Raw genomic sequence first — 19,429 nt, 5'->3', positions numbered from 1 at the left:
TTCGCAAAACGGGGCCAGAATTTGGGTAGCGGAGAGAGGGAGAGAGAAAATCAATACCTTGCAGGTTGCGAAGAGTTTTCACGGCCTCGGTTTGTGCAGCTCTGCTTCTTTCCCGCTTTAGAAACGCTGAACTGCTAGTCTGGCACTTGTGAGTTTAGGAGGAATTAGGGGGGTCGGGATGTGAAGGGCTGGACAGGAAGCTGTGGGGTATTGCTCTAAATTTGAGGCACTGTACGCTCTGTGAGTGTTTAGGGGTGTGTGTGTGTATGTGTGTGTGATGGAGAGAGAGAGAGAGCGCGCACGCAAGCCCTTGCAAATGAAGCCGTCTGTGCGGATGTTGCAAATCACTGGTGTTTGGATTCCACTACTGATCACCTCAGTAGACAAAAAAACAAGGACAGTTTGCCCTCATTCTGTCTGCATCTCACCCACACTCATTCAGTCACTCTGCTTGCTCCCGTGAAAGTCATTCTAAACGACTGGAAACGAAATGTCCAGCTATATGCTAAGCTTGCAAGAACGACAGGAAACTTCCAGCTATGCAGAATTTAGCCAAATTCAAAACAGAACAAGGAGTCTATTCTACCCCTGTATGCATCTCATTCACTCTCGTATCACCAATTGCGCCACCCCGCCCAATGACTACAGACCAGGCGCACTATCACGGCCAATAAACTTACCCTGCTGTTTAGGGATGCAAAGTACATTCTGGGGTTTGCCGGCTCATTTGGATATTACATTTCCTTGACATGTCTGTTATCATTTGCTAACAGTCAGCATATTAGACATAACTAATACTGTAAGTTATGGAGTTCTTGTGAAATACACGTAGCAAGGTATATAGTTTGTTTCGTGTCACGATACGCTGAAACGAGCGCAGTGTTTTGTACTGCAATCGAGGCTGCAGTTGAAGTTTCCAGTTTCCTGACGGAGTCTGCAGCTTCTCAATTGGCAGGGTTTCTCTTGTACGTCACGCCGGGAGTTGGTTTAAACAATTTTATTCAGAAAATGTTTTCAGATAACAAAGCCGCATACAATCAATTAGTCAATGGAGCACAACAAGCAAGGCTTATAGACGTGCTGTTAAAAGCAATATGATATTTTCTGAGTTCTCTGACCGATGCCGTGTCGTTAGCTCTTGTTAACCCTTAATCACGATTTCCACCTTCCTGACAGTATATTGCCTTCTGTCTCTCTTCTCTCTCTTCTCTCTTCTCTCTCTCTCTCTCTCTCTCTCTCTCTCTCTCTCTCTCTCTCTCTCTCTCTCTCTCTCTCTCTCTCTCTCTCTCTCTCTCTCAGCCTCTCTCTCTCTCTCTCTGTCTCCTAATCAATTTGCTTGAATATGTAATTTTTGTTTTGTTTTATACATTTTATTTTGTTAATGACTTTATGTTCTTATTTTTCATCAACATCGTCTTCCTCCTCCTCACCGTCATTGTCATCATCATCATCATCAGCAAGAGCAGCAGCAGCAGCAGCAGCAAAAGCAGCAAAAGCAGCAGAAACAACATCTGCACCATCATCATCATTATCACCCTCATCATGATGAAAAATTGTTTGAACTGTTGTGGCCAATGGGCAAATTTTCAGAAGAAGTTCAAGCAACATCCCTGGATGTGATAACTCTCCTGTAACAGCCAGCCGTTCATTTCGCTCAAACCTTACAACACAAGTCACAATTGCGTGAAAAATAAGCGTCAAAGAGAATCGGCCGCTGCATGTTTGTGTTCTGCAAGAGATTTGAGTTCAACTTTCTGGAACGCCCTGGAACTGTTAGTTATTTGACGTCCATCGTCGTAACAACTAGAGAGAGAGACGGAGAGAGAGAGATGTTGGTTGGGGAGGGGGGGGGGGGTGCGGTCAATATACCTGTCTGTATCTACGTTCATTAAACTTACTGTTGTTTTGACTACATTTTTCTTCACAGTTGTTCAATTGTTCTTTTCCTTCGCCCCCCCCCCCCCCCCCTGTAAAAAAAAAAAAAAAAAAACCACCTCACCCAACCCACCACACCTACCCCCCCCCCCCCCCTCCATACCATCCCGAGAACTCAATTTTTTCGCGTGTCCCGTACTTCCACTTCGTCGAGCGTTCACCCTCGGCAAGCGACTGAGGCTGATGGGAGTTGTGTCAATGTAATTTGTGCTTTTCTTGAAATTGCAGCGGTCGATTTGATTTTTGCTGTTTCTCCTCAGGGGTACGGCACACATCCGTAATCTGCTTTGCCTCTCAACACGGAGGGCAGCAGGTTGAAAGAGCATCAAATCGACCGTTTCGTGCAAAAAAACTACAGGCGGGAGTTTTTTGGGGCATGATATTAAGGGGGAAGGGGGGGGGGGCTGTAGGCTTGGGGGTGGGGGTGTTTTGTGGGGGTGGAGGGGTGGGTTGAAGGGGGAGGGGGAAAAACATTTCTTTCAAGAGAAAAATAAATAAAGAAAAAAACAACCAACTCTGAGACTACATCTTCTCTGGAACAGGGAGGATGGGATTTTGGATGGTGCGGGATTTGAGGGGTGGGTGGGGTGTAAGTGGGGTTGTTACTTACTTCGTTGATCTTGTTCAATTCCTTCAAGTTTTGTTCCTTGACCAGTAATAAATGTGTCAGCGCTGTTGTTGATTCGTGTTTGGGGGGAGCTTCGGGGGCGTGCTTGCGTGCGTGTGTGCGAGTGCCCGTGATGTGTTCGTGCGTACGTGAGAGAGGAGAGAGAGACAGGGTGAGGGGGGGGGGGGGGGTGTGTAGATTTCACGTGCATTGGTTTTGTACATTGTGATGGTCAGTTTCAACAGAGATGTCTTCCAAATGTGGTGAAGACAATCAACTGACTAAACATTAACTTCGCCAAAAAATGATTGCAACAAATTTGGCACTCAAATTAAAGCAATAATTCCCTTATCATTTCATGCATGATTCAAACGTTATATGCTAGTTAAGGCCGTTCACCTGACTATCTGGATCACCTTTCGGATTAAAGATTTCTTTTACAGGGATTACGTGACCGCCACTAAAATAAGGGTACCGTCAAAATTGACCGTTTCAAAAACAGAAGGGACCAATTAAAAATCGACGAAAAATCACAATAGGCAAAACTGTGCAACTGTTACATACGAGAAGAAAGTAAAATCATTTATCTACCCAGAACATGTTGTTTTGTTAAGCTAGCTTACGTATTTCGTGTGCTATGATATTCCTACTGATGCAGATGTCTATCGCATGAGCGGTCAAAAACTGGATTTTTTCCCGTTAATTTTGATGGGTATCAAGGTAAAAAGCGCTGCGTTTCAGCAATGACAAGGTGGATTGCTTTGAAACTTTCGGAATATTTTGCCAATACTGTACTAAACGTACTTGAGTAAAATTTTAATTGTTATAGGAATTTTTTGGCGAAGTTTAGATATCACTGTCACAGATAATGCTAGAATGGGATGTTGGCCAAGAATCAGACATGAAAACATGTGAGTTTTCTTAACATTTCATTGCGCTGGTGGTTGCATCTGAGGCACAGATGTTTCTACACGGGTTTCAGACGGTTTTGACGAAATGTTTGAATGTTTTAATGTTTTAATGGTGTGAGAGAGAGTGTATGAGAGAGTGTTTGCGCGTATTTGCATGTGTTTGTGCTAGTGTGTGTGTGTTTGTGTGAGGAAATGTCAAGCGGTTTCTCTAATTACCCCGTTCTAAGCCGTCCTTGCAGCGAGATCCCCGCGGGAGATGATTACTGGAAATGACACTGGCGCAAAATGTCAAGACTGAGCGGACCGCACTCGTAGACATACCGCAGAGGCTGCTGAGAACAACGCCGTGGCACTCCACAATGGTGAACTCGGAAAGCATAGCAGACTGAATTGCTACCAGGAACGTCTGCCCTGAGCGACTTACGACACAAATATGCACTAGTTTCCAGATTTGTCAGAGAACCGAAGCTGGTTGATTGGGGGGGGGGGGGGGGGGGGGGGGGGGTGGGGGGGGATGGGGGGGAGGGGGATGGGGGGGGGGGGGCGAAGTCAGCTGTTGGGCAGGCTATTTCAGGTTGAAAGGTATCTCGTGGCCACATCGACGGTAGCGGGCAAAGGTCTTTTGAGATCCCCAAGTCGACTGAAGCGGGCAGTAATGGTCAACAGACCCCTTAGATGTAGTGACTTGGTCTACCCAACTGCGGAGACATTTGAGCGACGACATCTTCGGCCATTTGAGTAGAATGGTAACATTCCTTGACACTTCGCAAGAAACAGTTGGCTGAACTATAAGTCTGGCATTACAACACAAGATAATCGCAGATAACTCCCCTGGAACTAGAGGATCTCGCGATGTGTCCATGGTTCACTCTGTTTGGCTTCTGTGTCAATCAATCACAGTGTCGCTGTCCCTTTTACAGAGACAATAATTGTGTTCAAGTATGGGATGGTTAATAAACCACCGTATCTATCACTAGACCACGGTAGGCTTCGAAGTTATTGCAAACAGTCATGGTTTTTATAGACCTCCGTGACGGGCGTTGTGGCGTGGTGGTAAGACGTCGTCCTCTTAATCGGAGGGTCGAGGGTTCGAATCCCGGCCGTGGCCGCCTGGTGGGTTAAGTGTGGAGATTTTTCCGATCTCCCAGGTCAACTTATGTGCAGACCTGCTAGTGGCTTATCCCCCTTCGTGTGTACACGCAATCACAAGACCAAGTGCGCACGGAAAAGATCCTGTAATCCATGTCAGAGTTCGGTGGGTTATAGAAACACGAAAATACCCAGCATGCTTCCTCCGAAAGCGGCGTATGGCTGCCTAAATGGCGGGGTAAAAACGGTCATACACGTAAAATGGGAGTTTCAGCCCACGAACGCAGAAGAAGAAGAAGAATAGACCTCCGTATCCGAAGACCGCGTGGGCGGGGATGTAGCTCAGTCGGTAGCGCGCTGGATTTGTATCCAGTTGGCCGCTGTCAGCGTGAGTTCGTTGCCACGTTCGGCGAGAGATTTATTTCTCAGAGTCAACTTTGTGTGCAGACTCTCCTCGGTGTCCGAACACCCCCGTGTGTACACGCAAGCACAAGACCAAGTACGCACGAAAAAGATCCTGTAATCCATGTCAGAGTTCGGTGGGTTGTAGAAACACGAAAATACCCAGCATGCTTCCTCCGAAAGCGGCGTATGGCTGCCTAAATGGCGGGGTAAAAACGGTCATACACGTAAAAGCCGTGGGAGTTTCAGCCCATGAACGAACAAACAAACAAACAAAAGAAGACCGCGTGAAACTACAAAGTTATTGCAATCCCGAAAGCCTAACATTACTTGGGCGCAGTCGACTTGGTCAGTGAAGGCGACTTTCACGAAGCTGGCTCCACGAAGCTTTGGCACTGAATATTTGGAAAAAATTCTTCTTGAGTACATCATTATAATGGTTGGGGTTAAAGATGGTGCTGACCAGTGACATAAATTAAAATAATAAACGGCGTAAACCGAACATGATAAATATAGTACATTTTCTGCCTGCCTGCTTGATTCGTCCATTCGTTGGTTTCTCCATTTGTGTGTTCTGGTTTAGGTGACATCTGCATGGTTGTAAACGATCTCAAGTAGTGAAAATCCCTTCCTATCCGGCTCCCAATCTTTCCCTACTCCACCCCCACCAATCCACACACCTTCCATGGATATATATCTGTCACTCACACTGACCTCAATGTTGAGGCACTACAAAGAAAAACAATTCCAGTGAGACAAGAAAATATGTGTTTAGACATTATGAGAAAACTGACAGGATAAAATAACAAAGGGTCAGAATACAGCTCAAAGCTAAAAAGGAAAAAAACCTTGAAACTTAATAAATAAAATGAAAACACACCCAACGACAACAACAACGATGCTGAAATAAAGAATAGCGTGCATCCATGTGCATATCGTTTTTACGGGAAATTAGGCTGGTAAAATTCCAACTTGCACGCATAATATACCCAAAGGGGATAACGCAAACTAAGGAAGACGTCATTCAGGGGGATTTTCGTGCTCTATCGCCTTGTCTTCATCCTGCCCAGAGGGATCAAAGCTAAACAAAATAAAAGAAGTCGGATGAAATGGGCTTCTGGTCATTACATTTAGTCAAGTTTTGACTAAATGTTTTAACGTAGAGGGGGGAATCGAGACGAGGGTCGTGGTGTATGTGCGTGCGTGTGTGTGTGTCTGTCTGTGTGTGTGTGTAGAGCGATTCAGACTAAACTACTGGACCGATCTTTATGAAATTTGACATGAGAGTTCCTGGGTATGAAATCCCCGAACGTTTTTTTCATTTTTTTGATAAATGTCTTTGATGACGTCATATCCGGCTTTTCGTGAAAGTTGAGGCGGCACTGTCACGCCCTCATTTTTCAACCAAATTGGTTGACATTTTGGTCAAGTAATCTTCGACGAAGCCCGGACTTCGGTATTGCATTTCAGCTTGGTGGCTTAAAAATTGATTAATGACTTTGGTCATTAAAAATCTGAAAATTGTAAAAAAAAAAAAAAAAATTATAAAACGATCCAAATTTACGTTCATCTTATTCTCCATCATTTGCTGATTCCAAAAACATATAAATATGTTATATTTGGATTAAAAACAAGCTCTGAAAATTAAATATATAAAAATTATTATCAAAATTAAATTGTCGAAATCAATTTGAAAACACTTTCATCTTATTCCTTGTCGGTGTGTGTGTGTGTCTGTGTGTGTGTGTCTGTGTGTGTGTGTGTGTAGAGCGATTCAGACTAAACTACTGGGCCGATCTTTATGAAATTTTACATGAGAGTTTTTTTCATTTTTTCGATAAATACCTTTGATGACGTCATATCCGGCTTTTTGTAAAAGTTGAGGCGGCACTGTCACACCCTCATTTTTCAATTAAATTGATTGAAATTTTGGCAAAGCAATCTTCGACGAAGGCCGGGGTTTGGTATTGCATTTCAGCTTGGTGGCTTAAAAACTAATGAGTGAGTTTGGTCATTAAAAATCGGAAACTTGTAATTAAAATAATTTTTTTATTAAACGATCCAAAAACAATTTCATCTTATTCTTCGTCATTTTCTGATTCCAAAAACATATACATATGTTATATTTGGATTAAAAACAATCTCTGAAAATTAAAAATATAAAAATTATGATCAAAATTAAATTTCCGAAATCGATTTAAAAACTATTTCATCTTATTCCTTGTCGGTTCCTGATTCCAAAAACATATAGATATGATATGTTTGGATTAAAAACACGCTCAGAAAGTTAAAACGAAGAGAGGTACAGTAAAGCGTGCTATGAAGCACAGCGCAATCGCTACCGCGCCAAACAGGCTCGTCACTTTCACTGCCTTTTGCACTAGCAGCGGACTACGTTCAGTTTCATTCTGTGAGTTCCACAGCTTGACTAAATGTAGTAATTTCGCCTTACGCGACTTGTTTTAATTTCTATCGGTGCACAGTTTAAATGGGTTTTTTCCATGTGCATGTGTATGCACGTGAATCCGATAATGAATGGACACTCTTACTCAGATTTAATATTAAAACGAACACGAGTGTTCCGTGAATACAGTTGATGAAGAAATGGGAGTGAAAAAAGTACCCACAGAAATGTACATATTCACAAGACATCAAACAAGTCGCGTAAGGCGAAAATACAACATTTAGTCAAGTAGCTGTCGGACTCACAGAATGAAACTAAACGCAATGCAACGCAGCAAGACCGTATACTCGTAACATCGTCAGTCCACCGCTCACGGCAAAGGCAGTGAAATTGACAAGAAGAGCGGGGTAGTAGTTGCGCTGAGAACGATAGCACGCTTTTCTGTACCTCTCTTCGTTTTAACTTTCTGAGCGTGTTTTTAATCCAAACATATCATATCTATATGTTTTTGGAATCAGGAACCGACAAGGAATAAGATGAAAGTGTTTTTAAATTGATTTCGACAATTTAATTTTGATAATAATTTTTATATATTTAATTTTCAGAGCTTGTTTTTAATCCAAATATAACATATTTATATGTTTTTGGAATCAGCAAATGATGGAGAATAAGATGAACGTAAATTTGGATCGTTTTATAAAAGAAATTTTTTTTTTACAATTTTCAGATTTTTAATGACCAAAGTCATTAATTAATTTTTAAGCCACCAAGCTGAAATGCAATACCAAAGTCCGGGCTTCGTCGAACAATACTTGACCAAAATTTCAACCAATTTGGTTGAAAAATGAGGGCGTGACAGTGCCGCCTCAACTTTCACGAAAAGCCGGATATGACGTCATCAAAGACATTTATCAAAAAAATGAAAAAAACGTATGGGGATATCATACCCAGGAACTTTCATGTCAAATTTCATAAAGATCGGTCCAGTAGTTTGGTCTGAATCGCTCTACACGCACACACACACACACACACATACACACACACATACACCACGACCCTCGTCTCGATTCCCCCCTCGATGTTAAAACATTTAGTCATAACTTGACTAAATGTAACAAGTCGCGTAAGGCGAAAATACAATATTTAGTCAAGTAGCTGTCGAACTCACAGAATGAAACTGAACGCAACGCAACGCAGCAAGACCGTATACTCGTAGCATCGTCACTCCACCGCCCGTGGCAAAGGCAGTGCACGTGGAATTGACAAGAAGAGCGGGGTATTCGTTGCGCTGAGAAGGATAGCACGCTTTTCTGTACCTCTCTTTGTTTTAACTTTCTGAGCGTGTTTTTAATCCAAACATATCATATCTATATATTTTTGGAATCAGGAACCGACAAGGAATAAGATGAAAGTGTTTTTAAATTGATTTCGAAAAAAAAAATTGACAATAATTTTTATATATTTAATTTTCAGAGCTTGTTTTTAATCCGAATATAACATATTTATATGTTTTTGGAATCAGCAAATGATGGAGAATAAGATAAACGTAAATTTGGATCGTTTTATAAATTTTTTATTTTTTTTTACAATTTTCAGATTTTTAATGACCAAAGTCATTAATTAATTTTTAAGCCACCAAGCTGAAATGCAATACCGAACCCCGGGCTTCGTCGAAGAGTACTTGACCAAAATTTCAACCAATTTGGTTGAAAAATGAGGGCGTGACAGTGCCGCCTCAACTTTCACGAAAAGCCGGATGTGACGTCATCAAAGACATTTATCAAAAAAATGAAAAAAACGTTCGGGGATTTCATACCCAGGAACTCTCATGTCAAATTTCATAAAGATCGGTCCAGTAGTTTAGTCTGAATCGCTCTACACACACACACACACACACACACACACACACACACACACACACACATACACACACACATACACCACGACCCTCGTCTCGATTCCCCCCTCGATGTTAAAACATTTAGTCATAACTTGACTAAATGTAACAAAAAGAGGACCACAGCATAGCTCATAACAAGTGTGTACAGAAACTGACAAATTGAAACAGAAAAATGATGCAGGCTCAGAAGATAGCGCGCACATGTTCATTTCTCTCCAGCCGGAAATCAGGCTTGTAAAATTCCAACTCGCACACACTGTCTTTACAGAAGGCAACAAAGAAATAGAGGATTAGAGGAAACATAAATTGAGGGGAAAAGCTGCTTCTGCCAATTTTTTCAGTGCTTTCTCGTTGTGGTTGTTTTTATGCACGTCTGTGCACGTTGATTTGCTAATGAATCGAGACTGCAAGTCAGAAATAGAGAGTGAGAGAGAAAAAAAGAGATTCAAATATTCGGGCCAGTTTTCAGTGCATTCTCGTTATGCCTGTTTTGATATAATTACGTGTTTGTGCGCGCTGGTTGGCAGACAAATCAAGACGCTAATGAATAGAGAATGCAAGTTCGCTGGGCAGCTGCGTGCGCTTTTTTTGGTTCGCGTGCGTTCCCTGTTGAGGTTGCACAGTGCGTTGTTTATGTGATAATCGATTTTATTCAGCGCTTATTTTTAATCGATGTGTGTGTGAGAGAGAGAGAGAGAGAGAGAGAGAGAGAGAGAGAGAGAGAGAGAGAGAGAGAGAGAGAGAGAGAGAGAGAGAGAGAGAGAGAAAGAGAAAGAGAGAGAGAGAGAGTTAAAATGTATTACCAGTCGTACACAATTATCTCATCAATTGTTTTCTCCCAGCACATCATGTTTAATTTATTATATCTTAAATCAAACTCAACACGGGTCTGCTCAAGGGCAAAGTTTATTCTATTACGAATAAACCTGATTACAAATACACATCACAATCATTCATGTCCACACAACGCTACCATATGAAGAACACATAAATAACATGAATCAGAGAACAATGTAAGCAGTAATTAACATAATTGTGAACTTCGTTGAAATGTTTATAAAATTCAGTCCGCAGGAAATGTCCCAGCAGGTAGAGCACAATCAATAGCAAAAAACAGGAGACAATAAGAAAAGCCCCAAAGCTCAAGGAGGCGGGGGGGAGGTACAAAACGTCAAAGGGACGAACTAAGCTACGCATTGTTGTTGTTGCTACTAGCGAGTAGAATGTTCACATTATTGCATGACAACGGAAGTGTACCATTATTGGTTTTCATAAAAAAAGAGCACTTCCGGTTACATCCGGCTTGAGAGATGTAAAAACTCATTACGTTTAATGAAACTATTGATTTTTATTTATTTGTTTAATGAGACTGTCTTTTCACAAATGCAACCAAATTGATTTTTGTGTGTTTGTGGTATTCCTGACTTTCAATACCCCTGGCATTTACAATGTGTTCCTAGTCCAAAATGAGGTCGCCGTGACATGTTTGCTATGCGTACCATACAGGATTATGACACCTGTATAAACTGTTGGCGCGCCAGATCGTGCCATATCACACCTTAAACGTACATACACGAACATACACGAACCTTTGCGCGTGAACGACCATTAACATCACCACAGATCTGTCCTGGCTTTTACTTGGGATAACAGCATCCTTTCACTTTAACACATACCAAATATTAACAGCTTGGCATGTTCCTCTGCAGTGTGGTATTTGTTGGGTTTTTGTTTATTAATGAATCATTGTATTTATCTATTTGTATTTATTTATTTATTTATTTTTTATTAATCAGTTTATTTATTTTCTTATTTATTTATTTGCGGATTGAATTTTGCGCGTTTACGTAGGTGTCACTTTGGAAATTAGTACAGCAAGATTTTTTTTTTTAAATCCCACCTTGCACAGCCAGGTTTTAACGTAACCTCCGTAACATCATCCGCATGAAATAATTATTTATTTATTTGATTTATTTATTGATCTATTTATTTATTTTTTTAATTTTGTATTAATTTACTTGTTTTTTTATTTGCGGAATGAATTTTGCGCATTTACGTAGCAGTCACTTTCAAAATGAATTCAGCAAGAATTTTATTTTATCTAACGTAACCTCCGTAAACATCATCCGTGTTTAATCAAGCCGCCTGGAAAATTAATATTGTTTCTTGTGTTGTCGGCAGGTGGCATGGATAGGAAAGGCAGCAACAAAGCTAGTTCTCTTGGCCCCAATGGTGAGTACAGTCAGTACAAATGTTTGCTGCTTGTCTGAAATGTGTGATAGTGTTCACCTGTGCGTGTTGTGTAATCTTGACCCTTAATTACGATCACTGACCTGTCTGTTGACGTCATGTTTCTTTCCGGAGCAGAAATCGTGGTTTCAGGTTGAGAGTGTGTGTGTGTGTGAGAGAGAGAGAGAGAGAGAGAGAGAGAGAGAGAGAGAGAGAGAGAGAGAGAGAGTGTGTGTGTGTGTGTGTGTGTGTGTGTGTGTGTGCGGCTTAGCTTCTTGGCTTGGCTTGTCATGTCTTGTCTCGTCTCGTCTTGGTCTTTGTGTCCATTCTTCGTCCGTTTGTCAGATTTGGTTGATATTTTCCTCACTTATTTGTTTTGTCGGTTGGTATGTTTAGGCCACAAAAAATTAGTCTGTTTACGGTATCCCGACCGACCCTATTTTTTCGCGCGACCCTAGACTTTTTTTCGGCATTTGGGAAAAAAAATTAAATAAAAATAAAATTAGAATAAAAAAATAAAAAATCTTTGTTTTTTGGCAAAATAACTTAAAAATATGGTTTTTTTGAGAAACAAAAAAGAAAAAAAAATCCCGACCTACCGACCCTATTTTTTTTGCCTATGTTACCGTAAACAGACTTTTGTTTTTTGGCCTTAGATGATTAATTGGTTGTCAGACCTGTTGTTCCCCGGGACAGACATAGTAGACTGCTGCAGAAAGCTTCCAGCTTCCTATTTACGGCAGGGATGAGATCGGAGCACAGTGATCGGAGATCGGGGAGCGTGGGTGGGATACTTTGTACTGAGAGGCGAACTGTCCATGTACGTACATCTAATCAGCGTGTTTCTTGTTCGTTGGTTAGTTCGTTGGTTTCAATCACAGGCACTAAATACGGGGTGGGTGGGAGATGGGGTGGGGATTTGCCCTCCTATGTAATACTATCACTACAGAGTAGAATTAGAAGTAGACAAGAGTAGAGCTCCCCAACGACCCCCCCCCCCCCCCCCCGCCGCCACAAACACCCCCTTCTCTCCCCACCCAGTGTCATGTGACATCTTGTGAGTCTTCAAAATTACAGTATTTCTGAAAATGTGGTGACTTGACGTTAGCAATTCTTAAAATGTGATGACTTATGACGTCAGCACTTTATGTGTATGGAGGCGAGGTGTTCATTTACAACCATCTAGCCATTAAGAACCCCGGTCTCAATAGACGTACTCCGGAAATAACTCTGTCGGGTTTGTATAGGTTGTGAAATACGCTTGCTTTTAGTGAGGCAAGCTTTCTACACGTGCTCCTTGTCCACGTGTTTGAGATACACCCCTCGCGAGTGACTGACCAATAAAGTCACGTTGGAATTATTGACTCAGTAAAATCAAGCGTATTCACTTTAAAAACAGTCCATGCAAACCCGACAGAGTTATATCCGAACTTCGCCTATTCGTGGCTCAGCTTCGCTACAAGCCACGAAACCAAACTATTTAGGAGACAGGACAGAGCTCATGGAGCTACATCCTTCAGGGCACATGGTTGTGATTTAATACTCAGTATCAGGGTGTTTTTCTTCGGTAATCAGGGGTGCGATTTTTTCATGCAATAACCTAACGAGTTTCAGATTTCAGTGGCTTCGAGGAAGCTAATAGAATTGACATTTCTTAGCTGTAGTTTGCTGGTGTTTGTATCTAGAGTTACAAAAAAGTGCATATCATACAAGCGAACTCATACTGAGCGAAGGAAGGTTGGAAGAGGGGTATATTGACGTTCGCAAGCGGTGGAATCAGAGGCATCTAATTTTCCAACATTGTGGTATATTGATTTCATTAAAATGTACACCGCTATGTCTGCGTTTCATCCGTACCGTATGAACTGTGTTATAGAGCTGCGCGTGTCTATTATTCATCCTCCAACGTTATGGCCATATCCCAATGTTATTGTCATGCTGGAGGAGAGCGAGCGAGAGCGAGAGAGAGAGAGCGAGAGAGAGAGAGAGAGAGAGAGAGAGAGAGAGAGAGATGTAATGCACGCAGAGGAAATTGTGTTCTCTCTCTCTCTCTCTCTCTCTCTCTCTGAGGGGAAACGTCATCCAGTCGTAGAGTCCTCACCATGCAACCCACCCTCCACCAATTTTTTTTTCACCAGTCAGTTTCATCTTCTTCATTTTCTTTGTTTAGTAACTTAGGGATAAGAGTGGAAAGGAGGGGTATGTGTATGTGTGGGGGTGGGGGGGGGAGGTAGAGGGCTCTAAAATGTCGCTTGCGTCCCCAGTGTGCAAGTTAAAAAAATGTGTACCAGGAAGTTGCCATGATTTCCCTGGTGGTGCTCTTTTTCTGTTGTCAGTTGTTCTGTGAAGTGATTACTGTAAGCCTGGAGCTCAACACTAGGCCCAGTTTTTGTCATCAGTTCGTCTGTCTGTCTGTCTGTCGCTTTGTCTGACTGTCTCTCTGTCTAACTGTTTGTCTGTCTGTCTATTTCAGTAGCTCTCTTTGTTTGTCCCTGTCATCTGCGTGCATGTGAGTGTGTACGTGCTTCCAGATCTTAAACCGTAAAACGTATCCACAAAAAATATTGTTACACCTGCCCAGAAATGGATACAGTGTGCCTCCGTGAAACTGTGAAATTAATGCAGCTTACTTTCGTGGAGGACCCCGCCCCCCCGCCTCATCCCCCTTTGTACATTCCCGCTTTATTAAGCCGCCATTAGAATGATGGGGGGCTTACTGGATTCGCTCTGTCTGTTTGTTACACCCCCGGTATAGGGGTGTGTATAGGTTTCACTCGATGTGTTTGTGTTCGCAAGTAGATCTCAAGAATGAACGGACCGATCGTCACCAAACTTGGTGAACAGGTTCTATACATTCCTGAGACGGTCCTTACAAAAATTGGGACCAGTCAAACACACGGTTAGGGAGTTATTGGTGGATTAAAATTATACAAGGCCTGGTATAGACGGACACCCCCGTTGGTCAAAGGGAAATAACCATTCTCACTGCCACCAACTGAGAAGGTTATTTCCCTTTGACGGGGGTGTAGTTCCTATCGGAGGAATTTCTTGTTTGTTTGGTTGTTTGTTTGAGGCGGGCGGGCGTTGAGGCGGGCGGGCGGTCAGTCTGTCGGTGTTTGTCGGATAAGACTTGTATCTCTGGGTCAATTAAGCTCAAATTTTGTGAAATTGTTAGGAATAGGCTTTGTTTTTTTGTATGCAAAAAAATACATTCCCAACGGTAGTCAAACGGAAGATATTAGCTTTTAACGGACAAACCGAGCCAGGGTACGAAACCAGGGGACGATATGATAAGCGCGATAAGAAAAGTCTGCGCAAAATCTCTGACAAGTCACGGCCGTGTCGAGCGGTGCTCAACTGAGTTTTGGAGTCGATGCTGAATCTGGCCTAAATCGTACCTAAATCGCTGGGGCCGTTCACATGGCAGACTTTTCGCCGAACTTGGCCTCGGCGATTCAGAACAGATTTTAAACGACTAAAATTGGAGAAAAATAGATTGCAAGTCTGCCATTTGAACTGATTTTAAGCATGCAGTATACATGCAGTGCTTCTCTTGAGCGAGTCTAATGCCTGTGTGACGCTAAAAATGACAAAATCAGCGGACCCGGCTACACCGCACCCCCAACCCCCACATTCCCTTCCCTCTCCACGACCGCCGACCCCCCCCACCCGTCTCCGGAATGGAAATCGATGCAACGGAAGGTTACTGGTCATCTTTTTGGGGCGCAAAGTTGCAATTAGTTTGTTCCATTGATATTCAGTAGTCGGCTTGATTTTGTCGAAGCTATAAGGTAGCCGTATCTGAAAGGATAACATTGAATGTATACCCATATGAGGGGGGGGGGGGGAGTAGGGTTGGGGAGGGGGGTGGAGGATATAGGATCGCAAAAGAACGAATACGTAAATTTATTGTACTTTATGCTGCAAGCCTCTACACTCACACAAAGAGGAGGGGGGGGGGAGGGGGTATTATGTTTAATACAAGCAAAAGAACACCGCAGTGTGTATTGATAACAGAAGAGTTTGATCTTACAAACTCACAGCATTCGCTCGCAGTTCAATATTTAAAAAAAAACCTCGTGTAAATCTGGTACGACTCCAGCAAGCCATGTATATTCTGTTTATCCTTATTTACTTACGTGTATTTTACTGAAAATGTCCTGCAGTCGAGGTAGCTAAATTGAAGACGCTTGTTTTGGAACCTCGATCTCTTCTAAAGCCTCGTGCAATCTATTACGTCAAAGCAAAGAAACGTCACTCTGAAAGTGTAGCGTGACGTATTAGTTCTGAAGATTCATCGAGGGTAATTAGCGAGCGCAATTTTTGTTTCTATAATGACGTTTGTCTCGGTGACTTTGGCATCATAAGCAGTGGACAAACAGGTCCCTGCCAGACTTGCTTGACATGACCTCATTTACATGATATACACACGTCTGATTTGAACGATTATTATCTCACGGGTGTCTCTCTCGCGTATGTAGGATAAAAGCCAGTTTTAATTGTTCGGCTGTTTAACTTTCTTTTGTCTTGTCTTTTGTAACTGCTGTGCGTGATTTCAAAACATCACCATTTTTGTTTTACTCTGAGACAGAGGAAGATTAAAGAACCCCCTTTGAAATAGATCAGTTCTGGAATTAGAATTCTTGTCTCGCTGCTCACCTCACTCCCATTTCTGGACACAATTCTTGTCCAGGAAGTAAGTACATTATAGCGCATGAAGATGTTTTTATGTCATCGCCTGGTCACACAGTCAGAACTGGTTTTGGTCTGAGTAATGAGAGCTGGCTTGCATCAAGCAACGTACAGAGATTTGCAGCTAACCCAATTATCATTACAAACGCACTGTCTCGTTAACTTCCTGTGAGCGGACAAGGGTCCCCCCGAGAATGGACATTAGCAGTATTCACACGATCAGATCTCTGTCTTTTCTCTGTCTGTCTCTGTCTGTCTGTCTGTCTGTTTGTCTCTCTCTCTATCCCCCTCTCTCTCTCTCTCTCTCTCTCTCTCTCTCTCTCGCTATCCCTCTCTCTGTCTCATTCTCACTCTCTCTCACTCTCTCTATCTCTCTCTTTCGCTCTCTCTGTCTATTCTGTCTGTCTCTTGTCTCTCTCACTCTGTCTATATTTCTGTCAGTCTCTTTCTCGCACTCTCTCAATCTCTCTCTCCCTCTCTCTCTTCCTCTCTCTCCCTCTCTCTCTCTCTCTCCCTCTCTCTCTCTCTCACTCTCTCTCTCTCTCTCTCTCTCTCCCTCTCTCTCTCTCTCACTCTCTCTCTCACGGCCCTATCTCTCCGTCTGTCTCCTACTTTCTGTCTGTCCGTCCCCTCTGTCTCGCTCTGTCTGTCTCTTTGGTGCTATTACCGTAACTCCGCGAAGCTCTGATCACTATGTGATGTCTGATAGATGTCATAGAATTACTGGTAAGACCGGAACTACTGTTCACGGCAAACGTACATGACGGCGCGGTACGTCCTTCTCCTTTGAAACTATACGGATATAAAAATCGAACAGTTTATTTGCAGTCTAGAACTTTTGAGGTCTGCGAGTGGGGACACACTAATAACAGAGACAAACAGGGACATCTGTGTTGGTTGAGGTGAGGCTAGGGTTGATGGTTCCGAAGGGAATGACAATGGAAACGGAATGTGCGGTGTGTGCAGACACCAAAACTGACAGCGACTCATCCGTTTTCTCTTTTTCTTCTTCGTTTTATCACACCCCCCCCCCCCCCCCCCCCTACTCTCCCAAATTCCTTGATTTTACAAGCCCGCTAACAGGAGTTGCATTATTAAATGCCAAAGTGGAGATATGTGCGCGTTGTGGAAAATCGCTATTGATGAATACTGAATGTGTCAACTATTTCAGAATCTCTGAAGTGTAGAAAGGGAAAGGGAAAGGATATCATAAGCGAAAGAGAAAGATAGAGGATGCTCACAGTAACAAGCCTCGAGGCACCAGTGACAAAGTTGGTATTTGAAAGTTAGTTTATTTGGTTCTGATCTCGGAAGATGCTGCCAATTTTGATTTTTGTTGTTGTTGTTTGGTGTGTGTGTGTGTTTGGCGGGGGGTGCGCTAGACGTCCTTTGCAATCAGCAGTTTGTTTGTTTGTTTGCTTAACGCCCAGCCGACCACGAAGGGCCATATCAGGGCGGTGCTGCTTTGACATTTAACGTGCACCACACACAACACAGGCAATCGGCAGTGCCTTCCACCAAATAATGTAGGAATGTATAGGCACTCTAACTATAGACAACCGTATGTACAAGCTATGTGGTTTCATGGCTCATTGGATAATACTAAGCATGGAATGAACAAGCAACTTTCGTCTTTGTTTTAATTGCAAATGACGTATGTTTTGTGTACGTAATAGTATAATTAAAGTAACTGCCAAGAATTGACAGCAAGCTAATTGTCACGTAGGGGCAGTGCTTCTTAACCATCAATGTCAACGACCAACTAATTGAATTATCACGAAGCACGAATTAGTGACCTCATGCTTGTGACACCGCCAAGCGCCTATCGCTTACGACCACATGCAGCTTTAAACATTAGCGAGTGTGAAGTGTGGGTGTGTGTCTTGGAGAGTAATGGAGAGAGTGAGATACCGTTATTGTGACATTTTAAGCGATGATGTATGTGTGTTATCTGAGTTTTAAAAGACGATTTGAGCGGATCCTTTTTCAGCGTGAGTGTCATGTTGTAATGTCGTCATGAAGCTTTCATTCTTTTAATAAAAACCTTTTTATTATTAAAATAAAACCTTTTTTGGGGGGATAAAACCTTTGCTCTTTTGCCAGACGTGTCCAGCTGCGAGTATTGGGCAATCGGCTTGTACGCCAAAGCAGTAAAGCTTGCCGGCGGGTTGTGCAGCTGCAATCTCTTAAAAATGATCACTTTAAAGCCTCTTTTCTTTTCACTGTCTGCTGCAATTTGTCTCTGTTGTAAACATGTGGGGAGAGAGAGTGGGGTTGGTGGGGACACGCTATAAGAGGAAAACCTTGTCGTGGAGTGACTCTCTGAGAGACGTATACATGCTTCCATTTTTCAACGTGCAAGAGGAAAAAAATCAACCGTCATATATAACAATATGGGTTATGTTCACAGAGAAGTTTAAAGATACTTTAATACTATTGTTATCGATCGTGTAAATAACCTCCTCGGATCTGTCCAGTGCGTGCGTGCGCCAGTATCCGTCCAGTGGGACACATCCGTAAGATTGACAGCCTGTCCGTTACCTGTGCAGAAGGGTGGGGGGGGGGGGGGGGGGGGGGCGGGGATGGATTTCTTATTGAATTCATTTCGCAGATTGAGACGACTGTAAGGTGCGAAAATTCAGTAAAACATTCTCACTTTATACGCAATCCAGCAAGGTGCTAAATGTTGGTATACGTAAAAGTGGAAGGATTCTCTTATCACATGTAAACGCCTCGACAGATCTGTGATGGTGTACAGGAATATTTTACACGGGGAAGAAAGAACATTGTATGTGAAGACAAAAAAGAGGGGAGGGGGGGGGGGGGGGGGGGGGGCGTAAGAGTACATCTGATGCCAGCAGTTGCAGTTATTGGCGCTGAGGTAACGCAACAGGGACAACAAAAGAAGCAAGGGCCTGGTTTCTCAAAAGAAAAGCAATTCACCATTGTGTGTGTGTGAGTGCGTGGTGCAAGAATCGTTGCAACGGTCGATGCCTGACCATTGTGCCGCGCAACAACCGCGACCGGAGGTAAAATTAATACAGGTACTGACTTATTCTGTGTATGGACCGTATTGATTCTTGGCCTGTGCTGTATATAATCATTTCTGACGGACTTCGGGGTCCTGGGGTTTACTTTTTATCTTTTCCTCGTGCTAATCACAGAGAGGCTAGAAGAAAGAAAGCTTCCCCATCAAAATAATGTCCGTCGTCACAGCAGGGATTTTATTACAGTGGTTTTTTGGGCGATTGATGCAGAAA

General features: G+C 42.7%; 1 protein-coding gene across 2 annotated transcripts in view; it reads left to right on the top strand.

Moving 5' to 3' along the window:
• Window positions 1–19,429, top strand: part of LOC138962637 (cytochrome b5 reductase 4-like) — a 97,914-nt gene that overhangs the window by 32,687 nt on the left and 45,798 nt on the right. For both annotated transcript variants that reach the window (XM_070334536.1, XM_070334535.1), the window contains exon 5: window positions 11,430–11,480. In XM_070334536.1, the coding sequence (XP_070190637.1) occupies window positions 11,430–11,480 (51 nt within the window). The remainder of the gene's footprint in view (window positions 1–11,429; window positions 11,481–19,429) is intronic.

The sequence above is a fragment of the Littorina saxatilis genome, linkage group LG3 (assembly GCF_037325665.1).
Source record: "Littorina saxatilis isolate snail1 linkage group LG3, US_GU_Lsax_2.0, whole genome shotgun sequence".
In the NCBI taxonomy this organism is placed as follows: domain Eukaryota; kingdom Metazoa; phylum Mollusca; class Gastropoda; order Littorinimorpha; family Littorinidae; genus Littorina; species Littorina saxatilis.
The sequence above is the reverse complement of the archived record's forward strand: the minus strand, read 5'-3'. Positions and strand labels throughout refer to the sequence as shown.